Source organism: Oncorhynchus tshawytscha, linkage group LG02, assembly GCF_018296145.1.
Source record: "Oncorhynchus tshawytscha isolate Ot180627B linkage group LG02, Otsh_v2.0, whole genome shotgun sequence".
NCBI classification, from domain to species: Eukaryota; Metazoa; Chordata; class Actinopteri; order Salmoniformes; family Salmonidae; genus Oncorhynchus; species Oncorhynchus tshawytscha.
In genome coordinates this window covers 73,934,071-73,951,098 of record NC_056430.1, presented here as the reverse complement: position 1 = coordinate 73,951,098, position 17,028 = coordinate 73,934,071, and the positions used below count along the sequence as shown (strand labels likewise).

At 44.0% G+C, this 17,028-nt stretch overlaps 1 protein-coding gene across 7 annotated transcripts in view; it reads left to right on the top strand.

Moving 5' to 3' along the window:
* Positions 1–17,028, top strand: part of add3a (adducin 3 (gamma) a) — a 154,914-nt gene that overhangs the window by 102,896 nt on the left and 34,990 nt on the right. For all 7 annotated transcript variants that reach the window (XM_042304537.1, XM_042304534.1, XM_042304538.1 and 4 more), the window contains one exon: positions 13,689–13,938. In XM_042304537.1, coding sequence (XP_042160471.1) covers positions 13,729–13,938 — 210 coding nt within the window. In that variant the 5' untranslated portion in view covers positions 13,689–13,728. The remainder of the gene's footprint in view (positions 1–13,688; positions 13,939–17,028) is intronic.

Genomic DNA, 17,028 nt, shown 5'->3' with positions numbered 1-17,028 from the left:
GAGGTGTGAGAGAGAGAGAGGGAAACTGTATATAGACATAATATAACATTTGAAATGTCTCTATTCCTTTGTAATGTTTACTTTGTTTATATTGTTTATTTCACTTTTGTTTATCTGTTTCACTTGCTTTGGCGATGTAAACGTATGTTTCCCAAGCCAATAAAGCCCCTTGAATTGAGGGGAGGGGGGGGGCACTGTAGCAGGATAGGTGTCAACAGAAGAGAGGAGGGGTAAGGTGTGTAGGACTGTATGGAAAGCATTCTAATCTGTCCTCCCTGCTGGAGTTAGTTCAAGGCTAAATGTCATCCTGACATGAGGTGAGGTAACTGGAGTAATGAAGAGAGAATACCACTATGCTCATTTGTAATTTATTCGGGCTTCCTGGATAAGCTTTAGTTTCAGTCAAAGCGTTGACCTTTCCTCAGACCACACTCTCCTCCACATAGTGACACATTATGTCTGAAGCCGTGGAAGCGGAGCAGTAGGCCAAAGGTTGAAAGGTCGATAGGTCAGAGATTGCTGTTACTTTGCTTCAGGCAACCAGTCGAGACCAACCGGATAACAGTCACAGTCTGGTGCTCCTTAAGCAGTCTCTTGAGTCAAAACGGTCTTTTGCGGTCAACATGGTATGCTTCCCCTGAGTAGTTTATATTTATTTATTTATTTATTTTGTTGATCAATTTGATCTGACAAAGCTTTGTCGTCTGTCAACAGAGACACAAGACTGAAATAAACTGCTTTAGGTGGTGCCTTATTGACAGTCCAATCGTGTCAGTGTTTTTAAAATGTATTTTATTCTAATTTGTGTGAACTCACCTTTGACCTCTCACCCCTTAACTCTGGTTCCGAAACTAAATGTCATGCTGTGTGAAACTCCCGCCGGGTGACCCGAGTGACGGGAACGTTGGGAAGGGGACAAAGGGAACATTGAGGGCGCAGGAGGGAGCGCTCTGGGAACTGGGCATCTTGTGACTGGGTACTGAGCAGAGATACTGCTGTCCTGTGTTTATCTGGGTCTGTGGTTGTGTTGTGGTTTTACGGGGAGCCTTGTGTTGTAAGCACTGACCGAAGTGTGTGTGTGTGAGCCTGTCTGCTGCTTCTATTGTGGTTGTGTAGGTATTCAATACACGTTGGGATACCTCGTGAAAGAGGTGTGTGTGCTTAGCTAGTTCTACTGTGGTTGTGCGGTTATTCCATTCATACTGGGGGACTTGTGTTCGTAGCAGAGGGGGAGTCTGTCAACACTGGGGGGTAAAGGGGGGTGAGGGGCTGTGCAACTTTATTTTGGCAACTCCACAGCTGTTAGGGATTGACCCCAGAGGATTGCAGTCATCCAGCAGGTCCTCTGTCGTTCTCACGTTCACCATGCTCTCTCTTTCTCTCTCTTTCTCTCCCTCCCTCCCTCTTACTCTCTCACTCTCGGGATCTCATACTGTCTCTCTTCTCCGTCTCTACCTCTCTTTTGTTTTCATCTGTTTCTCCCAACCAACAGGTCCCTATCAATTCACTGCTAGTGGTTTCCTACAGTATAAGGCCTGTTTCTTTTATTCTGGTCTGGTCCCTCTCTCCCTCGTATCCCTACTCTGCATAGAATCTCTCTCTTTCTCTCTCTCCTCCTCTCTCGTATCCCTACTCTGCATAGAATTTCTCTCTCTCCTCCTCTCTCGTATCCCTACTCCCCATAGAATCTCTCTCTCCTCCTCTCTCTCTCTCGTATCCCTACTCCTCATAGAATCTCTCTCCTCCTCTCTCTCTCTCGTATCCCTACTCCTCATAGAATCTCTCTCCTCCTCTCTCTCTCTCGTATCCCTACTCCTCATAGAATCTCTCTCTCCTCCTCTCTCGCTCGTATCCCTACTCCCCATAGAATCTCTCTCTCCTCCTCTCTCTCTCGTATCCCTACTCCCCATAGAATCTCTCTCCTCCTCTCTCTCTCGTATCCCTACTCCCATAGAATCTCTCTCCTCCTCTCTCTCTCTCGTATCCCTACTCCCCATAGAATCTCTCTTTCTCTCTCCCCTCTCTCTCGTATCCCTACTCCCCATAGAATCTCTCTCTTTCTCTCTCCCCTCTCTCTCGTACCCCTACTCCCCATAGAATCTCTCTCTCTCTCCCTCTCTCTCTCGTACCCCTACTCCCCATAGAATCTCTCTCTTTCTCTCAGCCTCTCTCTCGTACCCCTACTCCCCATAGAATCTCTCTCTTTCTCTCTCCCCCTCTCTCTCGTATCCCTACTCCCCATAGAATCTCTCTTTCTCTCTCCCTCTCGTATCCCTACTCCACATAGAATGACATATTGACTGTATAACTGTCAGCGGGGTAGTTGTAGTCAGCGGGGTAGTTTTAGTCAGCGGGGTAGTTGTAGTCAGCGGGGTAGCTGTAGTCAGGGTAGTTGTAGTCAGCAGGGTAGTTGTAGTCAGCAGGGTAGTTGTAGTCCTAAGGCCTGTGTCTTTATAGTTGGCTGTATAGTAGCCTGTCTGCCCTCTGCAGTTTCATTCAATAAACCAGGGCATGGCTTTGGGAAAGGGTGAATTTAATACACACACGCAATCACATACAGACACAATGATACCACACACACACACACACACACACACACACACACACACACACAGGGGGTGTATTGAATGTTATGTTATGTAACCTTCAGGGAGAGTTGTCCAGCTGCTTTGACTTGAACAGATTCTTCTAGCTGGGATTTTATTAATGTCCATGTAAATTACAGAGTTGAGGATCGGAGGGGGGGGAGGGAGATGAGGGGGAGGGAGGAGGGGGAGATGAGGGGGAGGGAGGGAGGGAGGGGAGGAGGGAGGGAGATGAGGGAGATGAGGGGGGGAGGGAGGGAGATGAGGGGGGAGGGAGGGGGGAGATGAGGGGATGAGGGAGGGAGGGAGATGAGGGGAGGGGGAGGGGGAGGGAGTGAGGGGGGAGGGAGATGAGGGGGATGAGGGGAGATGAGGGGGGGGGGGGAGGGAGGGATGAGGGGGAGGGAGGGGGAGGGAGATGAGGGGGAGGGAGGGAGGGAGGGAGGGAGGAGGGAGGGGAGGGGGAGGAGGGGAGGGGGAGGGGGGGAGGGAGGGGAGGGAGGGAGGGAGGGAGGGAGGGAGGGAGGGAGGGAGGGAGGGGAGGGAGGGAGGGAGGGAGGGAGGGGAGGGAGGGAGGGAGGGAGGGAGAAGGTTGGTTTGGAGTTCTGCCATAGAAGAAACATAAGTGTTCCAATGTGTGATGATTCAGCTGATAAAGAGAGTCATGTCAGCTCCAGCCAAGCCTAAGTGGAGCAGTGGCTTGATATCAAGAAGCTGACGCAATGTTGACCTTCCTAAATGTCATACAGGTTAACATAAAAGTCTCATATACTGTAGTCCTACATTACAGTCCATATTATATTAGACAGGATATTAAGTCTCATACTGTAGTCCTACATTACAGTCCATATTAGACAGGATATTAAGTCTCATATACTGTAGTCCTACATTACAGTTCATATTATATTAGACAGGATAGTAAGTCTCATATACTATAGTCCTACATTACAGTCCATATTATATTAGACAGGATATTAAGTCTCATATACTGTAGTCCTACATTACAGTCCATATTAGACAGGATAGTAAGTCTCATATACTGTAGTCCTACATTACAGTCCATATTAGACAGGATATTAAGTCTCATATACTGTAGTCCTACATTACAGTCCATATTATATTAGACAGGATATTAAGTCTCATATACTATAGTCCTACATTACAGTCAGGATATTAAGTCTCATATACTATAGTCCTACATTACAGTCCATATTATATTAGACAGGATATTAAGTCTCATATACTGTAGTCCTACATTACAGTCCATATTAGACAGGATAGTAAGTCTCATATACTGTAGTCCTACATTACAGTCCATGTTAGACAGGATATTAAGTCTCATATACTGTAGTCCTACATTACAGTCCATATTAGACAGGATAGTAAGTCTCATATACTGTAGTCCTACATTACAGTCCATATTAGACAGGATATTAAGTCTCATATACTGTAGTCCTACATTACAGTCCATATTAGACAGGATAGTAAGTCTCATATACTGTAGTCCTACATTACAGTCCATATTATATTAGACAGGATAGTAAGTCTCATATACTGTAGTCCTACATTACAGTCCATATTAGACAGGATAGTAAGTCTCATATACTAAGTCCTACATTACAGTCCATATTAGACAGGATATTAAGTCTCATATACTGTAGTCCTACATTACAGTCCATATTAGACAGGATATTAAGTCTCATATACTGTAGTCCTACATTACAGTCCATATTATATTAGACAGGATAGTAAGTCTCATATACTGTAGTCCTACATTACAGTCCATATTATATTAGACAGGATATTAAGTCTCATATACTGTAGTCCTACATTACAGTCCATATTATATTAGACAGGATAGTAAGTCTCATATACTGTAGTCCTACATTACAGTCCATATTATATTAGACAGGATATTAAGTCTCATATACTGTAGTCCTACATTACAGTCCATATTATATTAGACAGGATAGTAAGTCTCATATACTGTAGTCCTACATTACAGTCCATATTATATTAGACATGATATTAAGTCTCATATACTGCAGTCCTACATTACAGTCCAAATTAGACAGGATAGTAAGTCTCATATACTGTAGTCCTACATTACAGTCCATTTTATATTAGACATGATAGTAAGTCTCATATACTATAGTCCTACATTACAGTCCATATTATATTAGACAGGATAGTAAGTCTCATATACTATAGTCCTACATTACAGTCCATATTAGACAGGATATTAAGTCTCATATACTGTAGTCCTACATTACAGTCCATATTATATTAGACATGATATTAAGTCTCATATACTGTAGTCCTACATTACAGTTCATATTATATTAGACATGATATTTAGTCTCATATACTGTAGTCCTACATTACAGTCCATATTATATTAGACATGATATTTAGTCTCATATACTATAGTCCTACATTACAGTCCAAATTAGACAGGATAGTAAGTCTCATATACTATAGTCCTACATTACAGTCCATATTATATTAGACAGGATAGTAAGTCTCATATACTGTAGTCCTACATTACAGTCCATATTATATTAGACAGGATATTAAGTCTCATATACTGTAGTCCTACATTACAGTCCATATTATATTAGACATGATATTAAGTCTCATATACTGTAGTCCTACATTACAGTCCATATTATATTAGACAGGATAGTAAGTCTCATATACTGTAGTCCTACATTACAGTCCATGTTAGACAGGATATTAAGTCTCATATACTGTAGTCCTACATTACAGTCCATATTAGACAGGATATTAAGTCTCATATACTGTAGTCCTACATTACAGTCCATATTATATTAGACAGGATAGTAAGTCTCATATACTGTAGTCCTACATTACAGTCCATATTATATTAGACAGGATAGTAAGTCTCATATACTGTAGTCCTACATTACAGTCCATATTATATTAGACAGGATATTAAGTCTCATATACTGTAGTCCTACATTACAGTCCATATTATATTAGACAGGATAGTAAGTCTCATATACTGTAGTCCTACATTACAGTCCATATTATATTAGACAGGATAGTAAGTCTCATATACTGTAGTCCTACATTACAGTCCATATTATATTAGACAGGATATTAAGTCTCATATACTGTAGTCCTACATTACAGTCCATATTATATTAGACAGGATATTAAGTCTCATATACTGTAGTCCTACATTACAGTCCATGTTAGACAGGATATTAAGTCTCATATACTGTAGTCCTACATTACAGTCCATATTATATTAGACAGGATATTAAGTCTCATATACTGTAGTCCTACATTACAGTCCATATTAGACAGGATATTAAGTCTCATATACTGTAGTCCTACATTACAGTCCATATTATATTAGACAGGATATTAAGTCTCATATACTGTAGTCCTACATTACAGTCCATATTATATTAGACAGGATATTAAGTCTCATATACTATAGTCCTACATTACAGTCCATATTATATTAGACATGATATTAAGTCTCATATACTGTAGTCCTACATTACAGTCCATATTATATTAGACATGATATTAAGTCTCATATACTAATAGTCCTACATTACAGTCCATATTATATTAGACAGGATATTAAGTCTCATATACTGTAGTCCTACATTACAGTCCATATTATATTAGACAGGATATTAAGTCTCATATACTGTAGTCCTACATTACAGTCCATATTATATTAGACAGGATATTAAGTCTCATATACTGTAGTCCTACATTACAGTCCATATTATATTAGACAGGATAGTAAGTCTCATATACTGTAGTCCTACATTACAGTCCATATTAGACAGGATATTAAGTCTCATATACTGTAGTCCTACATTACAGTCCATATTAGACAGGATAGTAAGTCTCATATACTATAGTCCTACATTACAGTCCATATTATATTAGACAGGATATTAAGTCTCATATACTGTAGTCCTACATTACAGTCCATATTATATTAGACAGGATAGTAAGTCTCATATACTGTAGTCCTACATTACAGTCCATATTATATTAGACAGGATAGTAAGTCTCATATTGTCTATTTAAATTGCAGCGTGGGAAACCCTGCTGTCGGATGCACTATCGGCCTTATTTGGCTCTCTTGTTGTCATGACAACGTTGTAAACTCGTTAACTCATGTCATCCCCTAAGCCATTCCCCTCTCAGGGTCACAAGTGTCAGCTCATTGGTCAGCTGGGCATGGCATGGCATCGGAATGTTCAGCATGCACTTGTCTCCGGTGTCATGGCGATGGCCTATTTGGTCAGACTATCAAACAACCTGTCACTACATTGGCTTTGAATCTATGTCGTCTTTCACTTGTAATAGTCTTTTTTATATACTAACTGACTGGTACTATGTACACATGATATTCCTACTGGAGTTTGGCTCAAACATGTAGTGTACCTACAGACAGACTGGTACTATGTACACATGATATACCTACTGGAGTTTGGCTCAAACATGTAATGTACCTACAGACAGACTGGTACTATGTACACATGATATTCCTACTGGAGTTTGGCTCAAACATGTAATGTACCTACAGACAGACTGGTACTATGTACACATGATATTCCTACTGGAGTTTGGCTCAAACATGTAATGTACCTACAGACAGACTGGTACTATGTACACATGATATTCCTACTGGAGTTTGGCTCAACCATGTAGTGTACCTACAGACAGACTGGTACTATGGACATTAGCTCTTTGAGGGAAACGTATTAATAGTGTCTTATAATAGTCATAAAGCGATCATTCATCTTGCTTTGTGTCCATACAAGGTCCCCTACTGTAAGTTAAAACTATTATAGCAACACAGAGAGGAACTTGCAGGAGGCTGAAGTAACCACTGTCGTGTCTTTGGCATTATTAAAGTGAAGACTTATTTTATCAAATCAATTCTCTGTAGTTATTATTACATGATTAAACTAACTTACTCATGTAAATATAATTAACCAGTGTGACACACTTAGGCGTAGTGGGTGCGGAGTCAGGGGCCGGAGGCTGAAGGTACGGAGAAGGCGTTTCAATTGGCACAGGGAAAATCGTAAACGCCAAAACGCTGGGTGCACATACACGATAACCCAAAACCAGGACCTAACAAGTCCGAAGAAAACCAAAAAAACTAAACACACTACCACACATAAACACAGTGAAGAAAATAAGCCCGCACTAAGAGCAGGCGGGTCATACCGGCTTAAATAGCCCAACTAAAAACCTAAACAAGAAACAGGTGTAACCAATAAGACAAAACCAACAGAAAAGGATCGGTGGCAGCTAGTAGACCAGTGATGACGACCGCCGAGCGCCGCCCGAACAGGAAGAGGAGCCACCTTCGGTAGGAGTCGTGACAACCAGGAAGTCGGGGCACCAAGGAAAATCTTCAGATTACAAAATTATAATTTTCCTAATATAACTTTTCAGATATTTTAAAATCTGACCAATTTAGTCTTCTAATTAATGAATCATTCTTTACCTCACGTTAGTCTCATTCCAAACGTCGAAAGTTGTTGGTTATCTGTACGCACCCAGTCTTTGCTATGAATCATCCATCCATCAATTGTCTTAATCATTTATTTACTAACTAACTAAATAATCACAGAAATGCATAAACAAACAACAATATATATGGTTACAAGGAAATGATAAGGGAAGTGGGTGTGGACTGAGAAGGCCGGGAAAGACGAGAGTCACTACACAGCTGATAATTATAATAATTGAAATGCTAATCCTTTGCACATATACGCTCACTCATTCGGGAATAATTGCAATCAATATATATTTACGCTCAGTGTGTCGTCGTGATCTCTGTTGGAATCGTCCGTCTTTCTGTTGGAAAGTTCATGCGCCCGTCTCTCTCTTCCACAAAGTCTTTGGTTACAATGGATACTAAAAATATTTAATTTTCATGAAATCACAAGTGCAATATAGCAAAACACAGTTTAGCGTGTTGTTAATCCACCTGTCGTGTCAGATTTCAAAAAAGCTTTTCGGCGAAAGCATACCAAGCGTTTATGTAAGGACATCTCTCTAGGTAGACAAAACATTACAAACAGCTAGCAGCCAAGTAGATTGGTCAGAAAAGCAATAAAATGAATCGCTTACCTTTGATGATCTTCGGATGTTTGCACTCACGAGACTCCCAGTTACACAAATGTTCCTTTTGTTCCATAAAGATTATTTTTATATCCAAAATACCTCCATTTGGTTGGCGCCTTATGTTCAGAAATCCACAGGCTCGAGCGGTCACTACCAGGCAGACAAATTCCAAATAGTATCCGTAAAGTACGTAGAAACATGTCAAACGTTTTTTATAATCAATCCCCAGGGTGTTTTTACAATATATAATCGATAATATTTCAACCGGACTGTAGCTTCTTCAATAGGAGAGTAAAACGCTGCTGGCACCCAGCCATACAATGACGCGATGTGATCTTTCTCGCTCATTTTTCAAAATAAAAGCTTGAAACTATGTCTAAAGACTGTTCACACCATGGGGAAGCCATAGGAAAAGGAATCTGGTTGGAGTATCTGGTATAATCTGACAATTATATGCATATTCTGGGCCTGAGAAATAGGCCGTTTCATTTGGGTACGTTTTTCATCCAAACATCAAAATACTGCCCCCTACACTCAACAGGATAAAGAGAATTGGATTCTCTTTCATTAAATCGTTTAAAATCACATTACATAATTTCACAAATAGTTTCATCTTTACTCGTTCATTTTATACAATAATTAGATGCGAAACTCATAACGGAGACTCTTGTATAAACAGAGTTATGGTAATGTGGCTGTACTGTCTCTCATGAGGTCACAAACATTACACAAAATGGACCGGGTCGTAGCTGGATTCTCCACCGACCGTTTACACATTCTCCAAAACATGGATATTGTTCAGTTCTCAAGTTCTGTGATGTAGAAGTTCCTTTGTTCTACTGTGAAGCTTTCTCTCTCTATACTGCATGAGGGAGAGAGTCTCCTTCAGGAATTTACGACCTGAGATAACAGAACGTGGGTGTAAGAGTGAGAGACTTGCTATACCCAAAGAGGGCCACGTCATGACACCACCAGTCTATGCAGTCCCATTGAAACACGCACACAGGGTTGGGTCCAGACTACAGAGTAGCCCAGAGCTGTGCGTTGTTCAACACACTGGGTCGGATCCAGACTACAGGGGAGCCCAGAGCTGTGCGTTGTTCAACACACTGGGTTGGGTCCAGACTACAGGGGAGCCCAGAGCTGTGCGTTGTTCAACACACTGGGTTGGGTCCAGACTACAGGGGAGCCCAGAGCTGTGCGTTGTTCAACACACTGGGTCGGGTCCAGACTGTGCGTTGTTCAACACACTGGGTCGGGTCCAGACTACAGGGCTGTGCGTTGTTCAACACACTGGGTCCCCAGACTACAGGGGAGCCCAGAGCTGTGCGTTGTTCAACACACTGGGTTGGGCTGTGCGTTGTTCAACACACTGGGTCGGGTCCAGAGACTAACACACTGGGTCGGGTCCAGAGCCCAGAGCTGTGCGTTGTTCAACACACTGGGTGAGCTTCGTTGTTCAGATCCAGACTACAGGGAGCCCAGAGCTCCAGACACTGGGTTGGGTCAGACTACAGGGGAGCCCAGAGCTGTGCGTTGTTCAACACACTGGGTCGGTTCAACACACTGGGTCCAGACTACAGGGGAGCCCAGAGCTGTGCGTTGTTCAACACACTGGGTCGGGTCCAGACTCAGGGGAGCAGAGCTGTGCGTTGTTCAACACACTGGGTCGGGTCCAGACCCAGAGCTGTGCGTTGTTCAACACACTGGGTCGGGTCCAGACTCCAGACTGTGCGTTGTTCAACACACTGGGTCGGGTCCAGCCAGGGGAGCCCAGAGCTGTGCGTTGTTCAACACACTGGGTCGGGTCCAGACTACAGGGGAGCCCAGAGCTGTGCGTTGTTCAACACACTGGGTCGGGTCCAGACTACAGGGGAGCCCAGAGCTGTGCGTTGTTCAACACACTGGGTCGGGTCCAGACTACAGGGGAGCCCAGAGCTGTGCGTTGTTCAACACACTGGGTCGGATCCAGACTACAGGGAGCCCAGAGCTGTGCGTTGTTCAACACACTGGGTCGGAGACTACAGGGAGCCCAGAGCTGTGCGTTGTTCAACACACTGGGTCGGGTCCAGACTACAGGGGAGCCCAGAGCTGTGCGTTGTTCAACACACTGGGTCGGATCCAGACTACAGGGGAGCCCAGAGCTGTGCGTTGTTCAACACACTGGGTCGGATCCAGACTACAGGGGAGCCCAGAGCTATGCGTTGTGGCTCTTAATCTGAAACATCTTGTTAAATTCCATTAGACCTGAAGGATCAGCTTAGCAACGCAGAGCAGCAAAGAAAAGAAACTACCTTCTCTCTCTCTCCATCCATTTATTCCTCTATCCCTAACTCCCTCCCTGGTTCAAACCCAAGGGATGGAGGACTTGGGCAAAAAGAGACTGAAAGAGAAAGGAAGGGAAAGAGACAGGGAGAAAATAAAGGGAGGGAGAGAGAGAGAGAGAGAGACTGCAGGTACAGTAGATCTTTCTCTGCTGCTAGGGTAACCCTCTTAAGTGGCCTGCGGTCATGTGACTAGAGTGATTGGTAAACAATCCCAGCTGTAGAGGTCTCTCGCTTTCTCGCTCAATTCAATTCAATGTTTTTTATTGTCATGGGAAACATATGTTTACATTCTCTCTCTCTCTGTCTCTGTCTGTCTGTGTGTGAAAACAGTTCCAGCTGTAGTGGTCGCTCTCTGTTGGGTGGAAACCTCAAGCCATCTGGTTGAGGCCAGCCTGCTCTCTACCCCTCCCATCTCTAATACTGCCCCTCCCATCTCTAATAATGCCCCTCCCATCTCTAATACTGCCCCTCCCATCTCTAATACTGCCCCTCCCATCTCTAATCTGCCCCTCCCATCTCTAATACTGCCCCTCCCATCTCTAATACTGCCCCTCCCATCTCTAATACTGCCCCTCCCATCTCTAATACTGCCCCTCCCATCTCTAATACTGCCCCTCCCATCTCTAATACTGCCCCTCCCATCTCTAATACTGCCCCTCCCATCTCTAATACTGCCCCTCCCATCTCTAATACTGCCCCTCCCGTATCTAATACTGCCCCTCCCGTATCTAATACTGCCCCTCCCGTCTCTAATACAAGGCTTAACCTCAAGGCGATCTGCATGCTTCCCATCTGGACCAGTTCATGCATATATTCTGACTACATTTTGTGACGTTTTGGTCTTCGGCAACAGTTGTTTTTTTCCCGGCTGTTTGTACACACAACTATTTTTCTCGAGGCAGGCCGAAGAGAGATATTGCACCGAACATTTTAGTCACATGTAGAATTGGGTGACTAAGATCTCCTCGGCAGAAACGTTAAAATGAATGACAGTTCTTGAGTTATCTTAGATGAATTCAGACTATTTTGAGGAAGTGTATACTGGCTACGTCATTTCAAGATGGACAAACGGTACTATTGACGATTTTTGCTTTTTCAAGCGTAGGTCTTTGAAGAGAGTATGTGGGCACACTCTCCTCGGCGCCAGCCGAACCGACGCATTCGGAAGCCTTTAACCTCCACAGCCACGCCGCAAAAGCAACCTGGGAGATGGTTTCTTACACTCTCTGTCTCGTTAGTTGATCTTTCCAATTCATTCCGTCATTAAATCCATGGCCCTTTTGCAGACGTTGTTGTGCGCTCTCCTTCATTTGGCATGGCAACAAGTGGTTCAGGAGAGTCAATAACACATGACGTACTATAGCTGTTTCCAACTGTTGTGTGTTGTCATGCCAACTGGAACAGGGTGAGGCAACAGTCAGGGGAATATATTCACTAACCCAGTCATGACCCTGATGGGCGAACAAAATATGAGTCTTTCTCTCTCGTTCGCTTTGTTTGTCTTTCTTTCCCACTCTGGAGCGTGTTCCGTATAGATGTGTGTGTGTGTGTGTGTGTGTGTGTGTGTGTGTGTGTGTGTGTGTGTGTGTGTGTGTGTGTGTGTGTGTGTGTACGATGGAAACAAAAATCTGTCCAGAGTCAGAGCGGGTCCTGACTCCTGTTGCTGGCGTCAGATCGTTGACCAATCACAGAGCAACGTTTCCCACAGCAGACGACCTGATAAGATGAGCATCCTCTTCCTGCTTGGCAGACACGTTGCTGTTGTTTCCTCTCTGTCCGTCTGTCCCCTGTGGGACATGTCACTGTCACCTGTTATCCTGTACGTCTGTCTGTTTATCTCTCTGTTTGAAGAGTAATGTCATAGGAATGGCTTCTTCAGAAAAGGTCATGGTCAAGTGAATTGACTTTGTGTTGACACTTGACCTGGGGCTCTGCATACTCATGTCCCACAGTCTGTTTAGCATGCAGTTTGGTTAAAGTGACTGGTTGCTGTTCAGAGGATTTAACTTATTTTGCAGTGAAAGTCCTCTTTGACTTGTCTGTTTGCCACTAGTTTGGATTCTTTTAAAGTCAACGGTTCATGCTAGTTTGGATTCTTTTAAAGTCAATGGTTCATGCTAGTTTGGATTCTTTTAAAGTCAATGGTTCATGCTAGTTTGGATTCTTTTAAAGTCAATGGTTCATGCTAGTTTGGATTCCTTTTAGTTGTAACAGTTGTTTCCCACAGGAATAGACTTAGTGCATTCATAACTTGGGGCTCTGCATCTGTGCTCAATAGTAGTTTGCAACAGGACTTAAAACTAGTGTTTTCCCACAGTCTGGCAAATTAGTCTTCTGCAGAATAAATGTTCCCTTTGAGGTGATAAACCTTTCCACCACTAAATGGGAAGTTGGGAACTACATGTTCTGGACTTGTTTTTCAACATATCTGTCCCATTTCCATTGTTTTTCAACATCTGTCCCATTTCCATTGCGTCTTTTAGTTTAGTTCAGTGTAAAACCGCTGTCACACAAAGCAATTTGGACACAATTACTGTTGCAGTTACAGGTTGCAAGTGACATTTTCTCAAGCAACTTGAATGATGCAACTCAAACTGTCAGATCTCTATTCTAAACCTCTCTCTCTCTCTCCTTCCAGTGAGAAGCTGAGCTCGATCAGAGCAGCGTAGGAAGCAGGCATGAGCGCAGGAGGCCATCACGCCGTGGTGACCACCCCTCCCACGCCCAGCGGCGGTGGAGGACCCGGTGGTCCTAAGGAAAGATACTTTGACCGCATCGACCCCAACGACCCCGAGTACCTGAGAGAGAGGAACATGTCACCTGACCTCAGACAGGACTTCAATATGATGGAACAGAAGAAGAGAGTCACACAGATACTACAGAGTCCTGTAAGTAAGAGAGAGAGGGGAGAGAGAGGGGGGGGGGATAGAGAGGAGAGTCACACAGATACTACAGAGTCCTGTAAGTGAGAGAGAGAGTCACACAGATACTACAGAGTCCTGTGAGAGAGAGAGAGGGGGATAGAGAGGAGAGTCACACAGATACTACAGAGTCCTGTAAGTGAGAGTCCTGTAAGAGAGAGGGGAGGATACTACAGAGTCCTGTAAGTGAGATAGAGGGGAGAGTCACACAGATACTACAGAGTCCTGTAAGTGAGAGGGGGGGGGGGATAGAGAGGAGAGTCACACAGATACTACAGAGTCCTGTAAGTGAGGAGTAGGACTGTGTGTATGGTGGGGGGAGAAACAGAGAGGTGCATCTGGCCTGAAGCTCATTTTGACATCAAGAGGACAATTGATATTGTTCACCAGTTGTTGGGAATTGGACATTCTGTCTGTGAATGAGAGTTTCCCTGCTTTTCTGCCGGCGGCTGCCATGTCAAACCCCTTGGGGGATAACACACACTGACGTTGTGACAGAGACCACAGCAACACTCCAGCAGTGTGTCCGCTGGTGTAGCCCTGTCCTATTTAAAGTGTTAAATGGGATCCACATTCAGCACATGCCACCGCGGGGTCTCTGGCGCGCTTTTATACCAGCTGCCGAGAGATCAGGAGACGAGCACAGAGTCTCTCTGCTTTAAACTTCACCTGTGTGTTTGGTGTGTGTCTTTTGTCTGAAAATGTCTATGTTGAAGGGTTGTAAGTGTGTGTGTGTGTGTGCCTGCCTACGTGAGAATGGGCGTACATGTAACTGTGTGTTTTTGTTTTGATTGTGTGTGAGCCACAGCCTAAACCTATGAACTAATGACAGGTGATGTCCCCGGAGGGCATATTGTTGTCATCTGTCTCATGTGGGTTAGCTGGTTCCAACACTAGTGTAACACTACTCTATCACAACAACAATAAACATCTCTCTCCAGCACTCTGCCTTTCCATCTCTTTCTCTCTCTCTTTCTCTCCTTTCCATCTCTTTCTCTCTCTCTTTCTCTCCTTTCTCTCTCTTTCTCTCACCCTCTCTCTTTCTCTCCCTCTTCTTTTTCTCTCACCCTCTGTCTCTCTCTCTCCCTGCATTCTCTCTCTCCCTGCATTCTCTCTCTATTTCTTGTCCTCTCTCTCTGAACACGGGGTTAGTTTGTTGTGTTACCAGTGTGTTTCAGGGGAGAGTGATGTCAGCTCATGTTTTCTCGAGACAGCCCATGAGAGAGACTATATTTAAAGACTGATCTAGACCAGAAGGAACTAACCAGCTTGCTGAGTACAGCTGACTGGCTGTAGTCTAGTGCTGCAGGCATAGTGCTATGTACACTATACCATATGGATAGAAGCTGGTGTTTTCTGTAAGATGGAGGCTATTGTTGTTGTTGTAATCAGCTTCAATAAGTAGGGCCATGGAGTTTTCCCTGACCAGGTCACATCACCAGGTAAACTGGTCCAGGGACCAGAGTTCTCCCTGACCATGTCACATCACCAGGTAAACTGGTGTGTAGGACCCAGAGTTCTCCCTGACCAGGTCACATCACCAGGTAAACTGGTCTGTAGGACCCAGAGTTCTCCCTGACCAGGTCACATCACCAGGTAAACTGGTCCAGGGCCCAGAGTTTTCCCTGACCATGTCACATCACCAGGTAAACTGGTCCAGGGCCCAGAGTTCTCCCTGACCATGTCACATCACCAGGTAAACTGGTCTGTAGGACCCAGAGTTTTCCCTGACCATGTCACATCACCAGGTAAACTGGTCTGTAGGACCCAGAGTTCTCCCTGACCATGTCATTTCACCTGGCAAACTGGTCTAGAGGACCCAGAGGTCTCCCTGACCATGTCACATTACCAGGTAAACTGGTCCAGGACCCAGAGTTCTCCCTGACCATGTCACATCACCTGGTAAACTGGTCTATAGGACCCAGAGTTCTCCCTGACCATGTCACATCACCAGGTATACTGGTCTGTAGGACCCAGAGTTCTCCCTGACCATGTCATTTCACCTGGCAAACTGGTCTAGAGGGTCCAGAGTTCTCCCTGACCATGTCACATCTCCAGGTAAACTGGTCCAGGGCCCATAGTTCTCTCTGACTGTGTCACATCACCAGGTAAACTGGTCTATAGGACCCAGAGTTTTCCCTGACCATGTCACATCACCAGGTAAACTGATCTGTAGGACCCAGAGTTTTCCCTGACCATGTCACATTTTTTCTCTCCTGGATAGATCACGTAGTCAGGACAAACTCCTGGTCCTATAACAATGGGCCAATAGACATAGAGTTTAGAGAATAACTGTGCACTGGTTTCCTACGTGGTGTCATTTCCTCCCAGTCACACTAGTTCCTATGGAGTCGTGGGCTGTGTCTGAAGTGACACCCTATTCCCTATATAGTGCACTACTCTTGACTAGGGACCATAGGGATCCCATAGGGCTCTGGTCAAAAGTAGTGCATTAAATAGGGTGCCATTTCAGACTCATTCCCTCCCAGTCACATGGCTGCATGGGAACAAGTCTATAGGTCTATATACGTGACCCATCTCAACCAATCAGATATGCACGTCTCGATCGGTGGAGCACAGCAAAGCTCTCTAATCTGAGTGATTTAGTGATGTGGAAAATAGGGAAGCAGTGTGTGTGCTGTTGGGTTGTGTGTATTTACTGCTACTGCGGTTTGGGAGAAGGAAGCAGACTTTTATTTCTTCTTCTCAGGCTTAAAATGACTGGATAATTTATAGAGCCTCCCTGACTCCAAACCCCTGTGAGAGGAGAGGAAGTGTTTCATCCATGCTTTCTTTCTGTTGATGTTCTCTTCATAACTTATAACATCTCGTTCTAAAGAACATTAGCATGCGTACTCTCAGAGGAACCTTTGAAACTCCAAACTGGAAGCTTTTCTGAGAGACTATCCCGTTTAGTTTGGCATTTAGATTATAAAGCAACGTTTTTTAGCTATGTTTTGGTTTATTTACGTTATCTCAACGTTGCCTAGCTAGCTTTTGGTTTGGGATTTAGGTTATAGAGCAGTATTGCTTAGATAGTTTGTGCTGACATTTACA